The following is a 14,728-nucleotide window of genomic DNA, read 5'->3' on the forward strand; positions in this document are numbered from 1 at the left end:
GAAATAGCAGCTGGTGACAGCTATTTTTGTGGGAAACTGCCAAATGAGAGCCCCACCCTTTAAAAGTGTGAATAATAAAACTTATAGCTTAACACTATTGTTCCTACTAACTTGAGAAGTGCATCTTAGCCTGCAATCCTATACACCAGGGTTAGGGGCCCTATGGCTCTTTAGATGTTGGTCAACTCCAATTCCCATCAGCCCCAGCCAACATTGCCAATGATCAGGGATGCTGGGACTCCAACAAGGTACCCCACACCCCAGCTATACACACTTTCCTGGGAGTAAATCTAATTGAACTCAATAGCCTTTGGTTCTGAGTAGAAATGTATAGAATTGCATTGTCAGGCACTCAAAAGAACTCTGATGGACAGCAGCGTTGTCTGAGGAAGGTCTCTTCACTGCCACTATTGGCATGGCAAAGCAGATTCAATAGATTTTATGTTATAACTAGTCACATATGTTTTGAAGGACTTGCATTATAGCTGTCATCTCTGCAGCTTCAGTACACAACGTCCTACATACTTCCTTGTTTAAAGGACCCAAAATATGGTGTTTGAGGTAGCCACCAAGAACAAAAGTTGGTTCTAATTATTTCTGCTGCCAATATGTCAACAGAGTATTCTTTTTAACGTCCAAGACAAATGGCAGTATTTAAAAGCTAAATATTCACATTAAAGGGGGGGGGGAATCAAATGAAGTACTCCCAAGCTGGTAAGTTGAAAATAACTTTTATTTATGTGTGAGTTCTTTTCATTAGGAAGCTCTCCTTAACCCTGTTTTAAGAGATGCTTAGTAAAAACTAATTTTTACTTGAGTGGCAATTAGCTACCAGATGGAGAAGCAATGTTTTAACTGCAAAATAAGCTTTGAGAACACCATCTGTGAAAGATCCATGTAGTAAACAAGTCTGGCTTTCGTGTTACCATCCAAAATATGCTTTTGTTATAAACCTATTTTCAAAATCAAGCTCAAAATGTGGCCTATGCAAATGAAAGTGTCTGAGCTCATAGCTCACATGACATATTTTGCATCTTTATTCCAAAGTGATGGGGGTGGGTAGGTGGGCTAGAAGTATTAAAAATTGCAAGTAAAAGTAAGTTGTTTTTCCTCTTTTTTCTGCTTTCAGGTATCTTATTAGGGGAGAGGTCATGGATTTCTCCCACAAAGAGATTTGTAAATTGCATCAAGTGCTTGTGGAATAAAGTAGATTAATTAGCTGCTAAAGACATCAGGTGATCCTTTTAGTGATGGCTGGAATGGGGACTGCTCACCTCAGGCACATTTACACATTACATGGGACAGAAAGACCACTGAAAGATTTTTGAACTAGAATTGTAGTTCAAAAATGACCATGTAACTCCATTTCTGAAATCTCTTCATTGGCTTCCAATTCACTTCAGAATCCAATATAAACTTCTCCTGTTGACCTACAAAGCTTTTCACTGTCTAGCTCCTTCCTATCTCTCCTCTCTCATCTCACACTATTGCCCCGCTAGTGCTCTTCGCTCCTCTGATGCCATGTTTCTCGCCTGCCCAAGGGTCTCTACTTCTCTTGCTCGGCTTCGTCCATTTTCTTCTGCTGCCCCTTATGCCTGGAACGCTCTTCCAGAACATTTGAGAACTACAAGTTCAACCGCAGTCTTTAAAGCTCAGCTAAAAACTTTTCTTTTTCCTAAAGCTTTTTAAACTTGATTTTGTTCTGACTTTATACTGTTAGTTTTACCCTACCCAGTGCCTGTTTACCCTACCCTGTGCCTGTTTGCTTTCTCTTCCCCTCCTTATTGTTTTATTATGATTTTATTAGAATGTAAGCCTATGCGGCAGGGTCTTGCTTTTTACTGTTTTACTCTGTACAGCACCATGTACATTGATGGTGCTATATAAATAAATAAATAAATAAATAAATAAATAATAATAATAATAATAATAATAATAATAATAATAATAATAATAATTTGGGTTGACCAAACACTTGTAATCTTACATGTATGACTTACTTGAAGGGAGATGTTGGCCTGAGTGCGGATTTTGGCTGGTGGCAGCTCAACATAGGAATCCTTCCCAACAAAATTGACAGTAATGAGTTTCTCACACTTCTGGCCAGCAAAACCAGCCAGGCAACGACAGACTGGTTCCTGGTGTACTACAATGCACTGCGCTCCGTTTTGGCATTCATAGTAGTCACAAGGGCTGGTCTGCAGCAGAACCATCGGTGGAGGATTTTCACAGAAGAGGCCACTTTAAAAATAGGAAAAGAAAAATGTTATTCTGACCTCACCAGCATTAGGCATAAGTTGAATGATGTGGGAGTCAAATCTAACTGTTGTCAACCTCTGCTGCTCCAATGTACGGTGGTGACAAATACTGCGCCAAATCTGAATTAACATTTCCAGATCTCATGTTGATTTTTAAGTAATCCCATCAGCATGCACATATGAAAAACTATGGGTATCAGATAATCATTACCAAGATAATTACGAAGAAAAGTCCTGAATTAGTTAATAAATGGAGAATCATCCCACGGAATATTGTATGGATAACCCATTCCATATATATGCTCATCGGTACACTTCATCAAACTGCATGAGCAAGGAATATCGCATATTAACCACTTCTATCTGCCCCCAATGGAAAATCATCAAATTCAGATACATGGCTTCACCAAACAAATTTCAGGCTAGAGAAACAGTCCACTAAAGTCTTATTTAAATAAAAATATGTGCCTGAATTATTTGTATGCTAAATATTCAATTAGGATAGATATTCATGTGACATTTAGAAAGAAAAACAACAACAAAAATGAAACCAACCAAATAATTCAAAGGAAGACATAAATTCTGACAGTTTTCAAAATTAATGATTTATATAAGTACTTGCTTTGCAATTACCATTCTTGTTTTGTTTTCTTTCTTTCTTTTAGAAAGTTTCAACTCACTTTTTATTTGTTCTGTTTGTATCCACATTCTGCCTACATTCTGATTAAAAACTGAAACCAAGTTTGAACTGGAATTCAACTCTTTACATTTTAGTGGTATTTGTCACATGTTTGCCCTTACCCAGTTGATTTTGTTTAAAAGAGAATATTTGCAGAGGGAGGCCCTGAGTTGGATCAGGACTGTGGTGTGTGTATGTGTATGTATAGGGGGGATTTAAATGATTGTTCCTGCCACGATCCCAATGGGAATTGCTTCACTGTGCCTGCTATTCGCAATGGGAGGAAAGCTTCCGTTATCGCCAACGGGGGCTCTCATCCCATTGTGAATAGTAAGCATGGCATGTGGATTCTGACTGGAGCCATGGTAGGGGCAGGGACTTGAAGTCCCCCTCTATTTATTTATTTAAATTATTTCTTATCTGAATCTCAGTCCGGGAGTGCTGCCAAGGTAACATACAATAATAAAACACCTAATAAAAAATGCAGAGCACAGTCCTGATCTGGCCCACCACTCCTATTTTTTAAAAGGACTTCAACTATGCAAGGGGAAACTACATGCAAAATGTCATGTCTAATGTAACCCTTACTAATACGTCTAGCTTATGCCTTCCCTCAACTGACAAGCCACTGTTTTTCTGGTTTCTTTGTTTATAATTTGAACAATTTAAATTTCCTTTTGTAATCTTTCTTTTACTGTTAATGCCTGTGTTCACCGCTCTGGAATCTGTGTTAGATAATTGAGCGGTATATAAATATTGTAAATAATAATAATAATAATAGAAAAAATCTAGCCTCACTACTAGCTTCTGAGTCTTATTGCACATGCAGTAAATTTGGAGCTGCTTCATATCCCTAGCAGTAAAAGAGACAAGTTAGGGGGTTCATGCTTGTTTCTACAAGGAATCCAGATGCATGTAAGAAAATTGTTATATGGGACACAAGACTTCAAACTCCAACCTGGATGCTTCCGCTAACTGATCCATAATACAAGACTGAATAAGAATAGGAAGAAGTGGTTCGAGATTAAACTTTTGAATAATATAGGCACTGGGTATTTCCCCTACAGTGTTTCCTAGTATCAGCATTTGTCTGAATGTTTTCCAGGCAATTTGCTTTCCCTTGTGGGATAGTAATGACAGACACCTCGCAGAAAAACACACAATCCCAGGGTGGGGGCCAATGCGTGGAGAACTACTGTGACCTTTCAACAAGAGGCGACTTGATTGTTCTCACTGTAAACAGTAGATTGAAATGGCATGCCCATTAGGCTAGCTGGGCTCACCTAATTTTCAAATACTGCTAGCCTTCCACATTAAGCAGGCAATGTGGCTAAGCTGAGAGAAACAGGAAGGTTTATTTCATTTTTTCTTTTTTGTAGAGAGATCCATCAATGCACTTGCTGTTTGCCCCCGAGTTCCTCTTTACAACAACTTCCAAAACTGACCAACAATTTGCATAGAATAATGAGTATTATTAGCATATTCTGATCGTTTGGAGCCACGACATCTTGTGAATAACTAATGTGGTGAAAGTCACACCATAGCATACAGAAGATGTAAAGAACATTTTGCTGTGATGTAGATCGTGTTGTTGTATGTGCTTGCTGGTTATTCAGGTCTTTGTTGCAGCAAAACCCTTTAAGCAAATGCATGAGGTGTAAAAATGCATAGTTTAAGAATTGAAAATATGTGTGAAGTTCACAACTTCTCTGCACTGAAGCCAAATGTTCCAAAAGAAGGAGGGTAAAAGGTGGCATATAAATACCATAATATGATTACTCTGAAGTAACCCCCTCTGGATTCAATGAAGTTTACTTTGATGTAAAGGAATAAATAAGACTTCCTAACAATTAGCCTCTGCAGCGAACACAGCCTAAGTAATTCAAACTAAGGCTAATTGAAAGTAGAAGTAAAGACTGTGCAGACTACTATGTAAAATAAGATAAGCTTATAGATCCCAAACCTGCAGAGATATACTACTGCAAAAATGGGGAAAAATAAACCAAAACTAGGAAAAATCCTTCATAACCTGTCCCTGTTTCATGAACCTTTCCACAGATTTTTTTTCCTTAGTAGTTTCCCATCAAGATACCTTTGCAAGATCTACCAGATGTGGCCATCTCCACTCATTCGAAAGAAGGGGAAACTACTCCAAAGGCATTATAGAAGTATCCCTTAAATGTCATCACACATTCTATGTAGTTCAGCTTGACTCAAGTTAAAATACTTAATGTCTATGGCTTCTAGAAGTTTAATCTCTTGGTTACAGTGCTTAGTTTTGCATAAGTTACAACTATTTGTTTTTATACTTTTATACATCCTCCTGTTCTCCAGTGTATTAACAGAGTACAGCACTATTCTCCAATGCTTGAGTTGGCCTCACACTTTAAATCACCATTCTTGTAACCACTCTAGGAGGGGAGAAATGTTGCCATCCATGCATCACCTCTGCAACCTGTAACCACCCATGGCCCTCTGACTATCACCATTTTAAATCAAATAGTGTTGGCATGCTTATTGCAAACAGAAGCTATTTTGTGCACGAGAACTTTCTTAAATTCAAAATAGCAGCATGGTGTAATGGACAGGGGTAGCAGGCAGATCCCAGTCTTAAGCTGATTTGAAAACAGATTCAGATTTTTTGATCTGCAATCCAAATTGTCCTGATTCTGGGCCCTTTAGAACTTACTCAAAGCCACATGAACAGCTATAAGGCTCACCAACCTCTAACTTGCAATGTTATATTTGCTACAGCCTTGATATACTTTTGAATTTTAAATCAAGAAGAACACGGCTACTACTGAAATCCATAGGCCACCAACCCTCAATAACAGAAGGGCTTGTGACAGAGGTGTTCCTTTCACTGTGCACATAAATCAAATGAAAGAAGCACTGCACACTATAATCCTTCTGTTTCTTATCAACATCTAATCCTATCTGCAGTGACAGGCAAAGGAGAGCAGAGACAGGCTGGAGCAAATTCTGAGATTGACGATACCAATTTTAGTATGTCTTAATGCTCTGGTGGATTGACCTACCACTTTCTCAAACACAGTGTGAAGTCAAAATGCATTACTGTGATTCAACCCTTTTTTACCCTTTATATTCTGCTATAATCTTCTCTTGTATAAAAATGCATATCAACACTTTTCTAAACGTGCTCCACAAACATTTCTTCGATAGCACAATAGCCTGCCAGTGCTGCACAGACGTACTCCATATGTCTACAGAAAGACTGCCGACTTGAGACAGTTCTCGTAATGGAAAACCCAAGTAGAGGGCAGCCAGTACTAACTGGGGCCTGTTCCTCCACATTTCTTGGATGCTTTAATTATTTAGCTTATTTTTAGCCTGCTTCACAGAACTGTCAAATTCCCAAAGTGGGATACAATTAAGGTTTTCACAATACAAATGAAATCACACGCCAAGAAACAAAATGACACCAAGAGGCAGCATTAAAACTGCTGATGAACACTGGCCATAAAAAGAAACATCTGTTCAGCCCATTTAAAAGGGCAAGCTCCTGCATCTGTCGTACACTGCTGGGAAGCTGATTCCAAAGCTAAGAGCCCCAACTGAAGACACACATTTGGCAATGACCAGCAGCCTAGCTGGATTGCAAGAAGTTCCTGTCCCCAGATCTTGATCTTAGTGGTCAAGAAGTTTCATATACCAGCGGGACTTTGTGGTGGCCAACATTTAAACAAATGGGCCGAGGAGAAATGTTTGTTCTAGAAGAGTTCTATGCATTGGAATGTTATTGCAGGAAGACGAGGTAAAGGTTTAGGCAACCTGTATAGCTTATTTTACATTAAATAAAAAAGTAGTTCTCAATTGTAAAAGTTATTAGACATTGTACTGTAAAGTTGAATGCCAAATATAACAATGAATTTGTTATCAAGTCTGTTATCCCAGGAAACATCTGCCCAATCAGTGAAGCCCAGCAGACACTGGTAGCTCCTATTTCAGTGGGGCTGTGAATCCGCTCTAGGTTTCAGGCAGAACGGCTCAGCACTTTGGATGGCTCATTTAGAGTTCTGACTAAAACCTGGAGCAGATTCATTGCCCCACTGAAATAAGAGCCACCAGGCTCCACTGGTCAGGTATATTGTTTTATTTGAGTATTATGTTGTACGTGCCTTGAGTGCTTATTTTAAAAAATAAAAAGACAGGCTATAAATCCCCCATAAATAAAAAAATGCTCTTAAATACTCAAAAGTAAGTATTGCTGATTTCAGTGCAACCTACTCTGAAGCCAGTATGTTCAGGACTGTGGCCCAAATAGTAGCCCAAAGAAATTGCTACATAAATATGCCAGTGGACTGTGGAATGGTCTGACAGGAGAGATTCGTCAATTTAATAGTCTTTTTGAATTCAAGAAGTCTATAAAGATTGATCTCTTCCGGCAGGCCTACCCAGATGACTTTTAAGATGTTTGACTATTATTTTAATATTGTATCAGTTTTATATGTTTTTAATCAGTTGTATGTTTTTTATGGTATCTAATGTTGTTCCCCGCCTTGATCCAGAGGGAGAGGTGGGCAATAAATAAATAAATAAATAAATAATAGGCCTCCACATTTCTAGACAGTTCCTGTGACATTATACGTACATGACGGTGCTGTTGAAACTGCAATCTCACTCAATTTGCAGGCTGGCTTCACTGATGCAGCTGTTCAGTTACCACTGTCACAAATATTTGTCAGGGGCACTATTTGTACATCTAAATAAGAGGAATGTGAATCTGCCATCTGGTTCCAACTTGAATGAAGTGCCTGTGGCTGCAGGATTAGGTTCTACAGTTTGATATGATCCCTGTTTACTTAAATGATTGCTGCTGAGATTCCTTGCTGCAAAATATCACAGCAGGGGAACTTTTGAAGCAGCTATATAACAAAGAAATAAAGCAACATGCATTATACAAAGTTCAGTAGTTGTAATATATGTTTCCCCTCTAGAGTGACATCTATCAGAAAAACAGGTGGACTGCTAAAGGGAAGTTTTAACAAGTCAGACTCTTTCTTACCAGGGGTTCATGAATTCTAAAGAGAGTTTTTACCAAAGCAAAAACCAAAAACCACAGAGTCAATGTTTGGGAAGGGTAGAACCTATTATTTATTGAAAAAGCATCCAGACTAATAAGCTACTTCAGAGTTGCCTAGCTATCAATAAAGAATGAGATAAACTTTCTTTGCTACTGCTCTGCGGAGCATAAATCCAGATCTACTTGACTGCGATTTGCAAAAAAAGGGACAATCTTTGCATGTAAGTTCCTAAAACTGAGCTGCCCATTCCTCTCTCTTCACCCTATTTAAGATTAAAAGTGGCTCCTGTTAACAGATTTTCAAAATGAGCACTCCCCAGATCAGAGACCCTTCTCAGTGGTGGCATCTGAGAAAAAGAATGCCTCTCTAACGAGGTTTGCTTCATGCCTACTTTCTTACCTTTCTGGCATTAAATGAAAAATGTTTTATTTTCTAATATTTTAATAGGGTTACTCTGACATTGGTTTTACATTGATTTTACGTGGTCTTTCTACTTATTAAGTTGTAATTTACTGTATTTTTAAAAAAGGATGGAGCTATATAAATAAATAATAATAAATAATTCCCCCCCCCACACACACACACATTTTGTAAGCCGACCTAGGAAAGACTTTATATACATACCATATAAATACATTAAGGCTGCAACGCTACACATGTTTAGACAAAAAAAAAAGTTGTACTGGCTGGGGAATTCTGGGACTTGTAGGACTTCTTTCTGTATAAACATGCATAGGATTGCACTTTAAATAAATAAAGGAAAGCCAACCCTTCCTTAGCAATTATGCCTTTGGACTAAGAAGGATGAAAACAAAGGCCAGAAGAGATGATCTCGAAAGTTCAGTACCCAAATTACAGGAGCAGCATATCTTTGCCAACTTCTATCTCCATTTTAGAGTCATTTTGAATCTGACAAACTTCTTACATGGCTATTCTTTCACGCAGTACGCCTGTGTGCAACTCATATGACATGATTTCTTATGTGTGTACTTGACTGAAAGCTTAGAAATTAGAGTTTTCAGCAACTTCCTAAAACATGAAATGTGTATATATACACGCATGTTTGAGAATACTCTACGTTCAGGTTTCATGCTCTTAAATGGAAGTTCTTGTTTGGTATAAGACTTCTGTCATGCCTGGTGATCTTAAGAGATATTATGCACCAGAGTTTCCAGGGCTGGTACTAGACAGGTGGCTCCTAGTACTAATAAATCATTTGCTTTGGACTGGAGGTATTGGCTGGAAATGTTTAATTCGGAAACAAGACATTAAAATGGCAGTGACGGGAAAGCCTCCCCCCACTTTATTTTTAAAATTACTATTATAGTGTTATAATGCTATCACACTCTTTCACTTAAGCAGTATTTTGCTAATGTTTTAATAATTTTAAAAATTGGATTTGAAGTGTTGATTGGACGTGTTTAAAACACTAATGACTATAACATAAACAGTATTTTGTTAATTTTATTGTGAAATGATAGCCTGAAAAGCATTTTAGCAATAGTTAAGAGATTGTTGTTGTTGTTGTTTTAAAAAGTAACAAGAGTTATAAAATGGTACCTATTGAAAGGTTAAAGTGAATGTGTGCCAGCCTGGGGTAGGTTCACCTGACCAATATGTCACTGCCCATATCCAAACCACAGCAGTTAAGAAAGGTGGAAGAGTAGCACTAAAAGTGTATGTTAAGACCAAAAAAAAATCCTACATCTCCCAGCATTCCCCAGCCATTACTTCTAGCTGGGGAATTTTGGGAGTTGTAGGTCTTTTTTGTATCTAAACATGCATAGGATTATATCTTAAATGTATCTACATCTGTAAAGACTGAGCTGTTCCCCCTCCTCAAACAAGTCAGACTTTCTGCAGGAAGAAAAAGACAGAACCAGCACTGGAAAAACAGGGCATAATTTAGGGTGACCATATGAAAAGGAGAACAGGGCTCCTGTATCTTTAACAGTTGCATAGAAAAGGGAATTCAGCAGGGGTCATTTATATGCATGCTGCAGTTGGTGAAATTCCATCTTCATCACAACAGTTAAAGCTGCAGGAGCCCTGCCTTCTAGAGTGACCAGATATAAGAGAGGGCAAGGCACCTGCAGCTTTAACTGTTGTGATGAAGAGGGAATTTCACCAGGTGCAGCATGTATATAAATTATACCTGCTGAAATTCCCTTTTCAATACAACTGTTAAAGATTCAGGAGCCCTGTCGTCCTTTTCATATGGTCAGCCTACATAATTACAAATGGATTTCAGTGCCATACAATGTGAGTGAACGAGATATCGCAATCCCACACTAGGTCTGGTGTGAAAGCAGCTCAACACACTCATTAGAAGATCATTCTGTACTTCTTTAGACTTTAGACAAAGGTACTATCAATAGCTGCAGTTTATTACAATTATCCTCATTTCCATTCCCCATAAGCCACCCCAAGCAATCCCACTCTTTCACTGCCATTTAGACTTTCAAATAACTGCACGGTTAATGCTCAAGGCATGTACCACTGCACTCTCTTGTAAATGAATTGAAATTGATTTTACATGCACACACATCAGAGAACTGAACTGTGTGGTGCTCACAATGCTTGCAATTGCCGTCTTTACCAAAAGGAAAAGGGGGGGATCTAAATCCCCAGTTGAGCAGCCTGCCAGGAAAATAGAGAAGGCCAAATTCATGTAAAGCATATTAAGTAAAAGTATTTTGTTAGCAGAATTTTAATCTTTAGTTTAAACTGCCATGTATAAAGAGTAAAAAGTGTATTACAGAGTTTAGCCTTTATTGCTCTAAAAGAAAGCAACTTTGATTCTGTTAAAATTTTTATGGCTAACTTTTTACTTATCATGTGTACCCCCACCCTTTCCCTAAAGAAGTCAACATAGCATAAAATAAGTTACTGCATTTTTTCTTCAAAATAATCTGTTAGCTACATTGAACTGAAAGATGGTGACTTGACCAAGGCCACACAGTGAGGATTATGACAGAGCAGGCATTTGAACCCAGGTCTTTCCCATAAAAGTTTACATAGTTATGTAAACTTACATACATTGGCGAGTTTGCATAGCTTGTTTTCAATGCAATATTTGGTATTTTTAAGAGGTCCTTTCTGTATGTCTGGCAAAAACAGGAACCTTGTAGGTGCATTGTGAGTGAAATAATGGGGTGTAAGTGGACAGTAGGCAACTGCAAATCTCACTGTATGCAAAGTGATAAGTATGAGCATTCAGTACAAGATAAAAAAATATACCAGCTATTAAGGGTGCAATCCTATCGGATCCACCCTTGATACTCATAAAACACCGAACTCACGTGCTTATGATTATTCAGTGCAGAGTGAGATGTGCGGCAGAGGCAATCCTCACCTCTGCTGTGTCTCTCATGCTGCAACTTAGCTAAATGGGCTTTTTCGTTCATCTAGCCGAGTTGTTGCAGAGGGGGAGGGGAGAAGACTGGGGAGGCCTTGGGATACAGCATAAGCCATCCCCGCCCCTCCATTCCCACCGGCGGGCCGCCTTTTCAACCTCCGAGAGGTAGGCAGCGCAATTTTCTTTACGCCGGGAGAGGGAGGGGACCTCAGTTCCAGGAATCCGAACTGTCTAGGGGTCATAGGATCGCTCTCTAGGGTTGCAATCCTATACACACTTGCCTGGGAGTAAATCCCATTGAACTCAATGGGATTTACTTTGAGCAGGCATGTATGGGATTGTGCTGCTCATGTTGTTTTATTACAATACCATATCTGTGCTCTATATTCTATAGATTAAATCTAAACCAAGCTTTTGTTCCTAAAGTATATTGTGAAGATCACACTTCCTCTCTGTGTTGTCAACTTAAGGACATCTTTAGACAATTTTGATTCTGATTGTTAGATTACCTTGGATATTTGACTACTTGCCAGAAAGGCAGGACAAACATTCTGAAAACATTTTACCATGCCAAACTCCCTGTGTGTATGATATATATATATATATATATATATATATATATATATACTCCACTACATAAAAGCTTTGTTCCTAAAAGCATCTGTTTGTTGTTACTTTTAAGCATGGTACATTCCCAGTAACAAAAATAATGTGCCACCAACAAACATATGCTCTTAGGAACATGGGTTTAGGAACTTAAATGAATATATCCATTAGCCTTTTTCTGTGCAACCAGCATAAAGTCAAGAGAAGATATAAGGAGAGAACAGAATAGTCAGGTTGGACAAAGAAATTCAGTTGTTTATCTTACATTTTGTAAGCACTGAGCTTACAAAATATGGCCTTGCATCACCCTAAAGATCAATACCTCTTCTTCAAAATGCTAAAAGCAGAGTAAAGCAACAGAAGTATGTGGTAATAACAAAAGAACATTAAAAAAGAGGAAAAAGAGTAAATTGCTGTGAGTTCAATGTCCAGGAAAAGGGTTCACAAATGCTTCCACATTTCTATTTTATCAGAGTCCATTTTTTCAGATGCTATTGCTGTCGTGCTGTGTGTGTGTGTTCTCAAATACAGAAAATATTTGTCTGGAAGGAAGCAGTATCCAGCTCCCCAGGCAATGATTAATGAATCCATTTGGCGAAGTGCCCTTATCTTTGACATACAGTGAGATTTTCAGAAAAGTAGATCTATTGGCAGCTGTCAGAAGTAAACTTCAAATTGTCACGCACAGACATGGACATCTTGTACCCCCAAAGCAAAGCACTTTTATGACAATCAGAATCTTGACACTTAGGGTGATGGGGGAGGGTTAGTGAGGTAAGAATTCTATACAACAGAAAACATAACTTGAACATTTCTACTCAGCCTTTGGGCTTGCCATGGCTTTATATTCTGAATGAACTCAGCTTTAAATGTGGAGAAAATTGTAACATTTTAAGTATGGTGGAAATGGTCTGAAGACACATTCACGGTCCTGAAAATAAAGATACAAGTAGTGAACCTGGCATGGAAGTGGACTCAATATGTTTTGAGCAAACATACAATCTCCTCCTAGATAGAGAGTAGGCAAATCTATGCTTCCTCTTTGCAGCCAAAGAGGCTGTACACAGCACTGATTAACGAGTCCTTGTTCATCATGAAGTCATCTCCTACCACTCCTTAGAGCAGTTTTTAATCTAATTGGGATTTTTTGAAGCATCAAAGAAATATTTAACCAGATAAACTTGCAAGGTGCCAGGGCGAGGAGATAGGTGATCTGCCTGAAGTGCAGAAGGAGAATAAAAAGGAACATAAGAAGTGTCGTGCTGGATCAGACCGAGGGTCCATCTAGTCCAGCACTCGGGTCACACAGTGATCAGCCAGCTGTTGACCAGGGACCAACAAAGCAGGATATGGTGCAACAGCACCCTCCCACCCATGTTCCCCAGCAACTGGTGCACAGAGGTTTACTGCCACAGATAATGGAAGTAGCACATAACTGCCATTGATATAGCCTTTTCCTCCAGGAATTTATCCAACTCCCTTTTAAAGCCATCCAGACTGGTGTCCATCACTACATCTTGTGGTAGTGAATTCCATAATTTAACTATGCCCTGTATGGAGAAGTCCTTCAGTTACAACTTTCTGTATGAAGAAGTATTTCAGTTACATGTACTTAGGGCTAATTACATTAGGGTATGTTAAATATGTTAAAAGTAACACACAAATGGCATTTTGTCTTGACTTGGGACTCATCTCTTAACCTGCATGTTCCATAAGGTCATTGAATTATCACAAAACCAATACAAGAAAACTGTAGACATAATTAAAAATCACTTTAATTTCTATATCATAAGCACTGTCTACCTACATTTGTGGAGTTTGCAATAATTCCTTCTTAAAGGCTTTGGCACAACACTTCCCATATTCTTCAAAAAAACAGTATTGCCCTCCCCAAGTATGGAATATGTCCTAGCATTTAAGGACTTTTGGTTACATAAATCTCCTTCCTGAAAAACCCATTCTCTTGGAAGTCTGAATCAACAATGGATGAAAACAGGTGGGCTTCCTTTACTAACAAGTGTTGCAAGACTTGACAGCTCTCTTTCCATTCACTGTGCCTGCCCTAACAGTCCCTGACCAATGGCCAAAAATGACTGAAAGCAACAGTGTGCATGTCTACCATGGTCTTCTCAGCAGACAGTGAGCTACTAAACATTATCAAAAGAGCTGCTGAACCTTATGGTAGTTCCATAGGCCTGAAGTAGCACATTCCCATTTCAGAGATCATCTATTATCTGGAGGAGACCATGCTTACCTGAAGCCTTGAGGGCAAATGCAGGTGTACCCATTGACAGCATCCACACACAATGCACCATGGCGACATTTGTGTCCCACACAGTCATCATCATCAGTTTCACAATGTTTTCCACTGTAGCCAGGTAAGCATTCACATCTGCAATAAGAGCACCAATTCATAAGCTAAGCACACGTTGTTATATGATGTAAGGATAAAAGTGTTATACAACCAAAAGCAAAAGGGCACCACATATCTCATAATCTGATAAAAACCAAAAACATTTGTTATTAGTATAAGTATTGTTCAGCCCAAATTGGGAAGTATGTTATTTGTTATATTTTCCCCTAGGCGTTGCATTTGTAATTGTTCTAGTTCATCCTCTATGTATCTATTAGCTACAGAACAGGCCTTGAAGTCATGCACTGAGTAGTTGTCGCTAGGAAGAGTTTCTGTCAGATGCACCAGCTCTTCCTCAGTTTGGAAGAAACCTTCCTCAGGCCTGGTTCTCTGCTGCTGCTCTGAACTGCAGCCTGAAGGCGCAGCCTT

The 14,728-nt window shown here is 38.8% G+C and overlaps 1 protein-coding gene across 1 annotated transcript in view; it reads right to left on the minus strand.

Annotated features, from left to right (window-relative positions):
- Positions 1-14,728, minus strand: part of SLIT3 (slit guidance ligand 3) — a 538,785-nt gene that overhangs the window by 27,807 nt on the left and 496,250 nt on the right. The window contains exons 30-31 of the mRNA XM_063120567.1: positions 14,201-14,338; positions 2,001-2,241 (exon numbers count right to left, since the gene is read on the minus strand). Coding sequence (XP_062976637.1) covers positions 2,001-2,241; positions 14,201-14,338 — 379 coding nt within the window. The remainder of the gene's footprint in view (positions 1-2,000; positions 2,242-14,200; positions 14,339-14,728) is intronic.

The sequence above is a fragment of the Elgaria multicarinata genome, chromosome 3 (assembly GCF_023053635.1).
Source record: "Elgaria multicarinata webbii isolate HBS135686 ecotype San Diego chromosome 3, rElgMul1.1.pri, whole genome shotgun sequence".
NCBI classification, from domain to species: domain Eukaryota; kingdom Metazoa; phylum Chordata; class Lepidosauria; order Squamata; family Anguidae; genus Elgaria; species Elgaria multicarinata.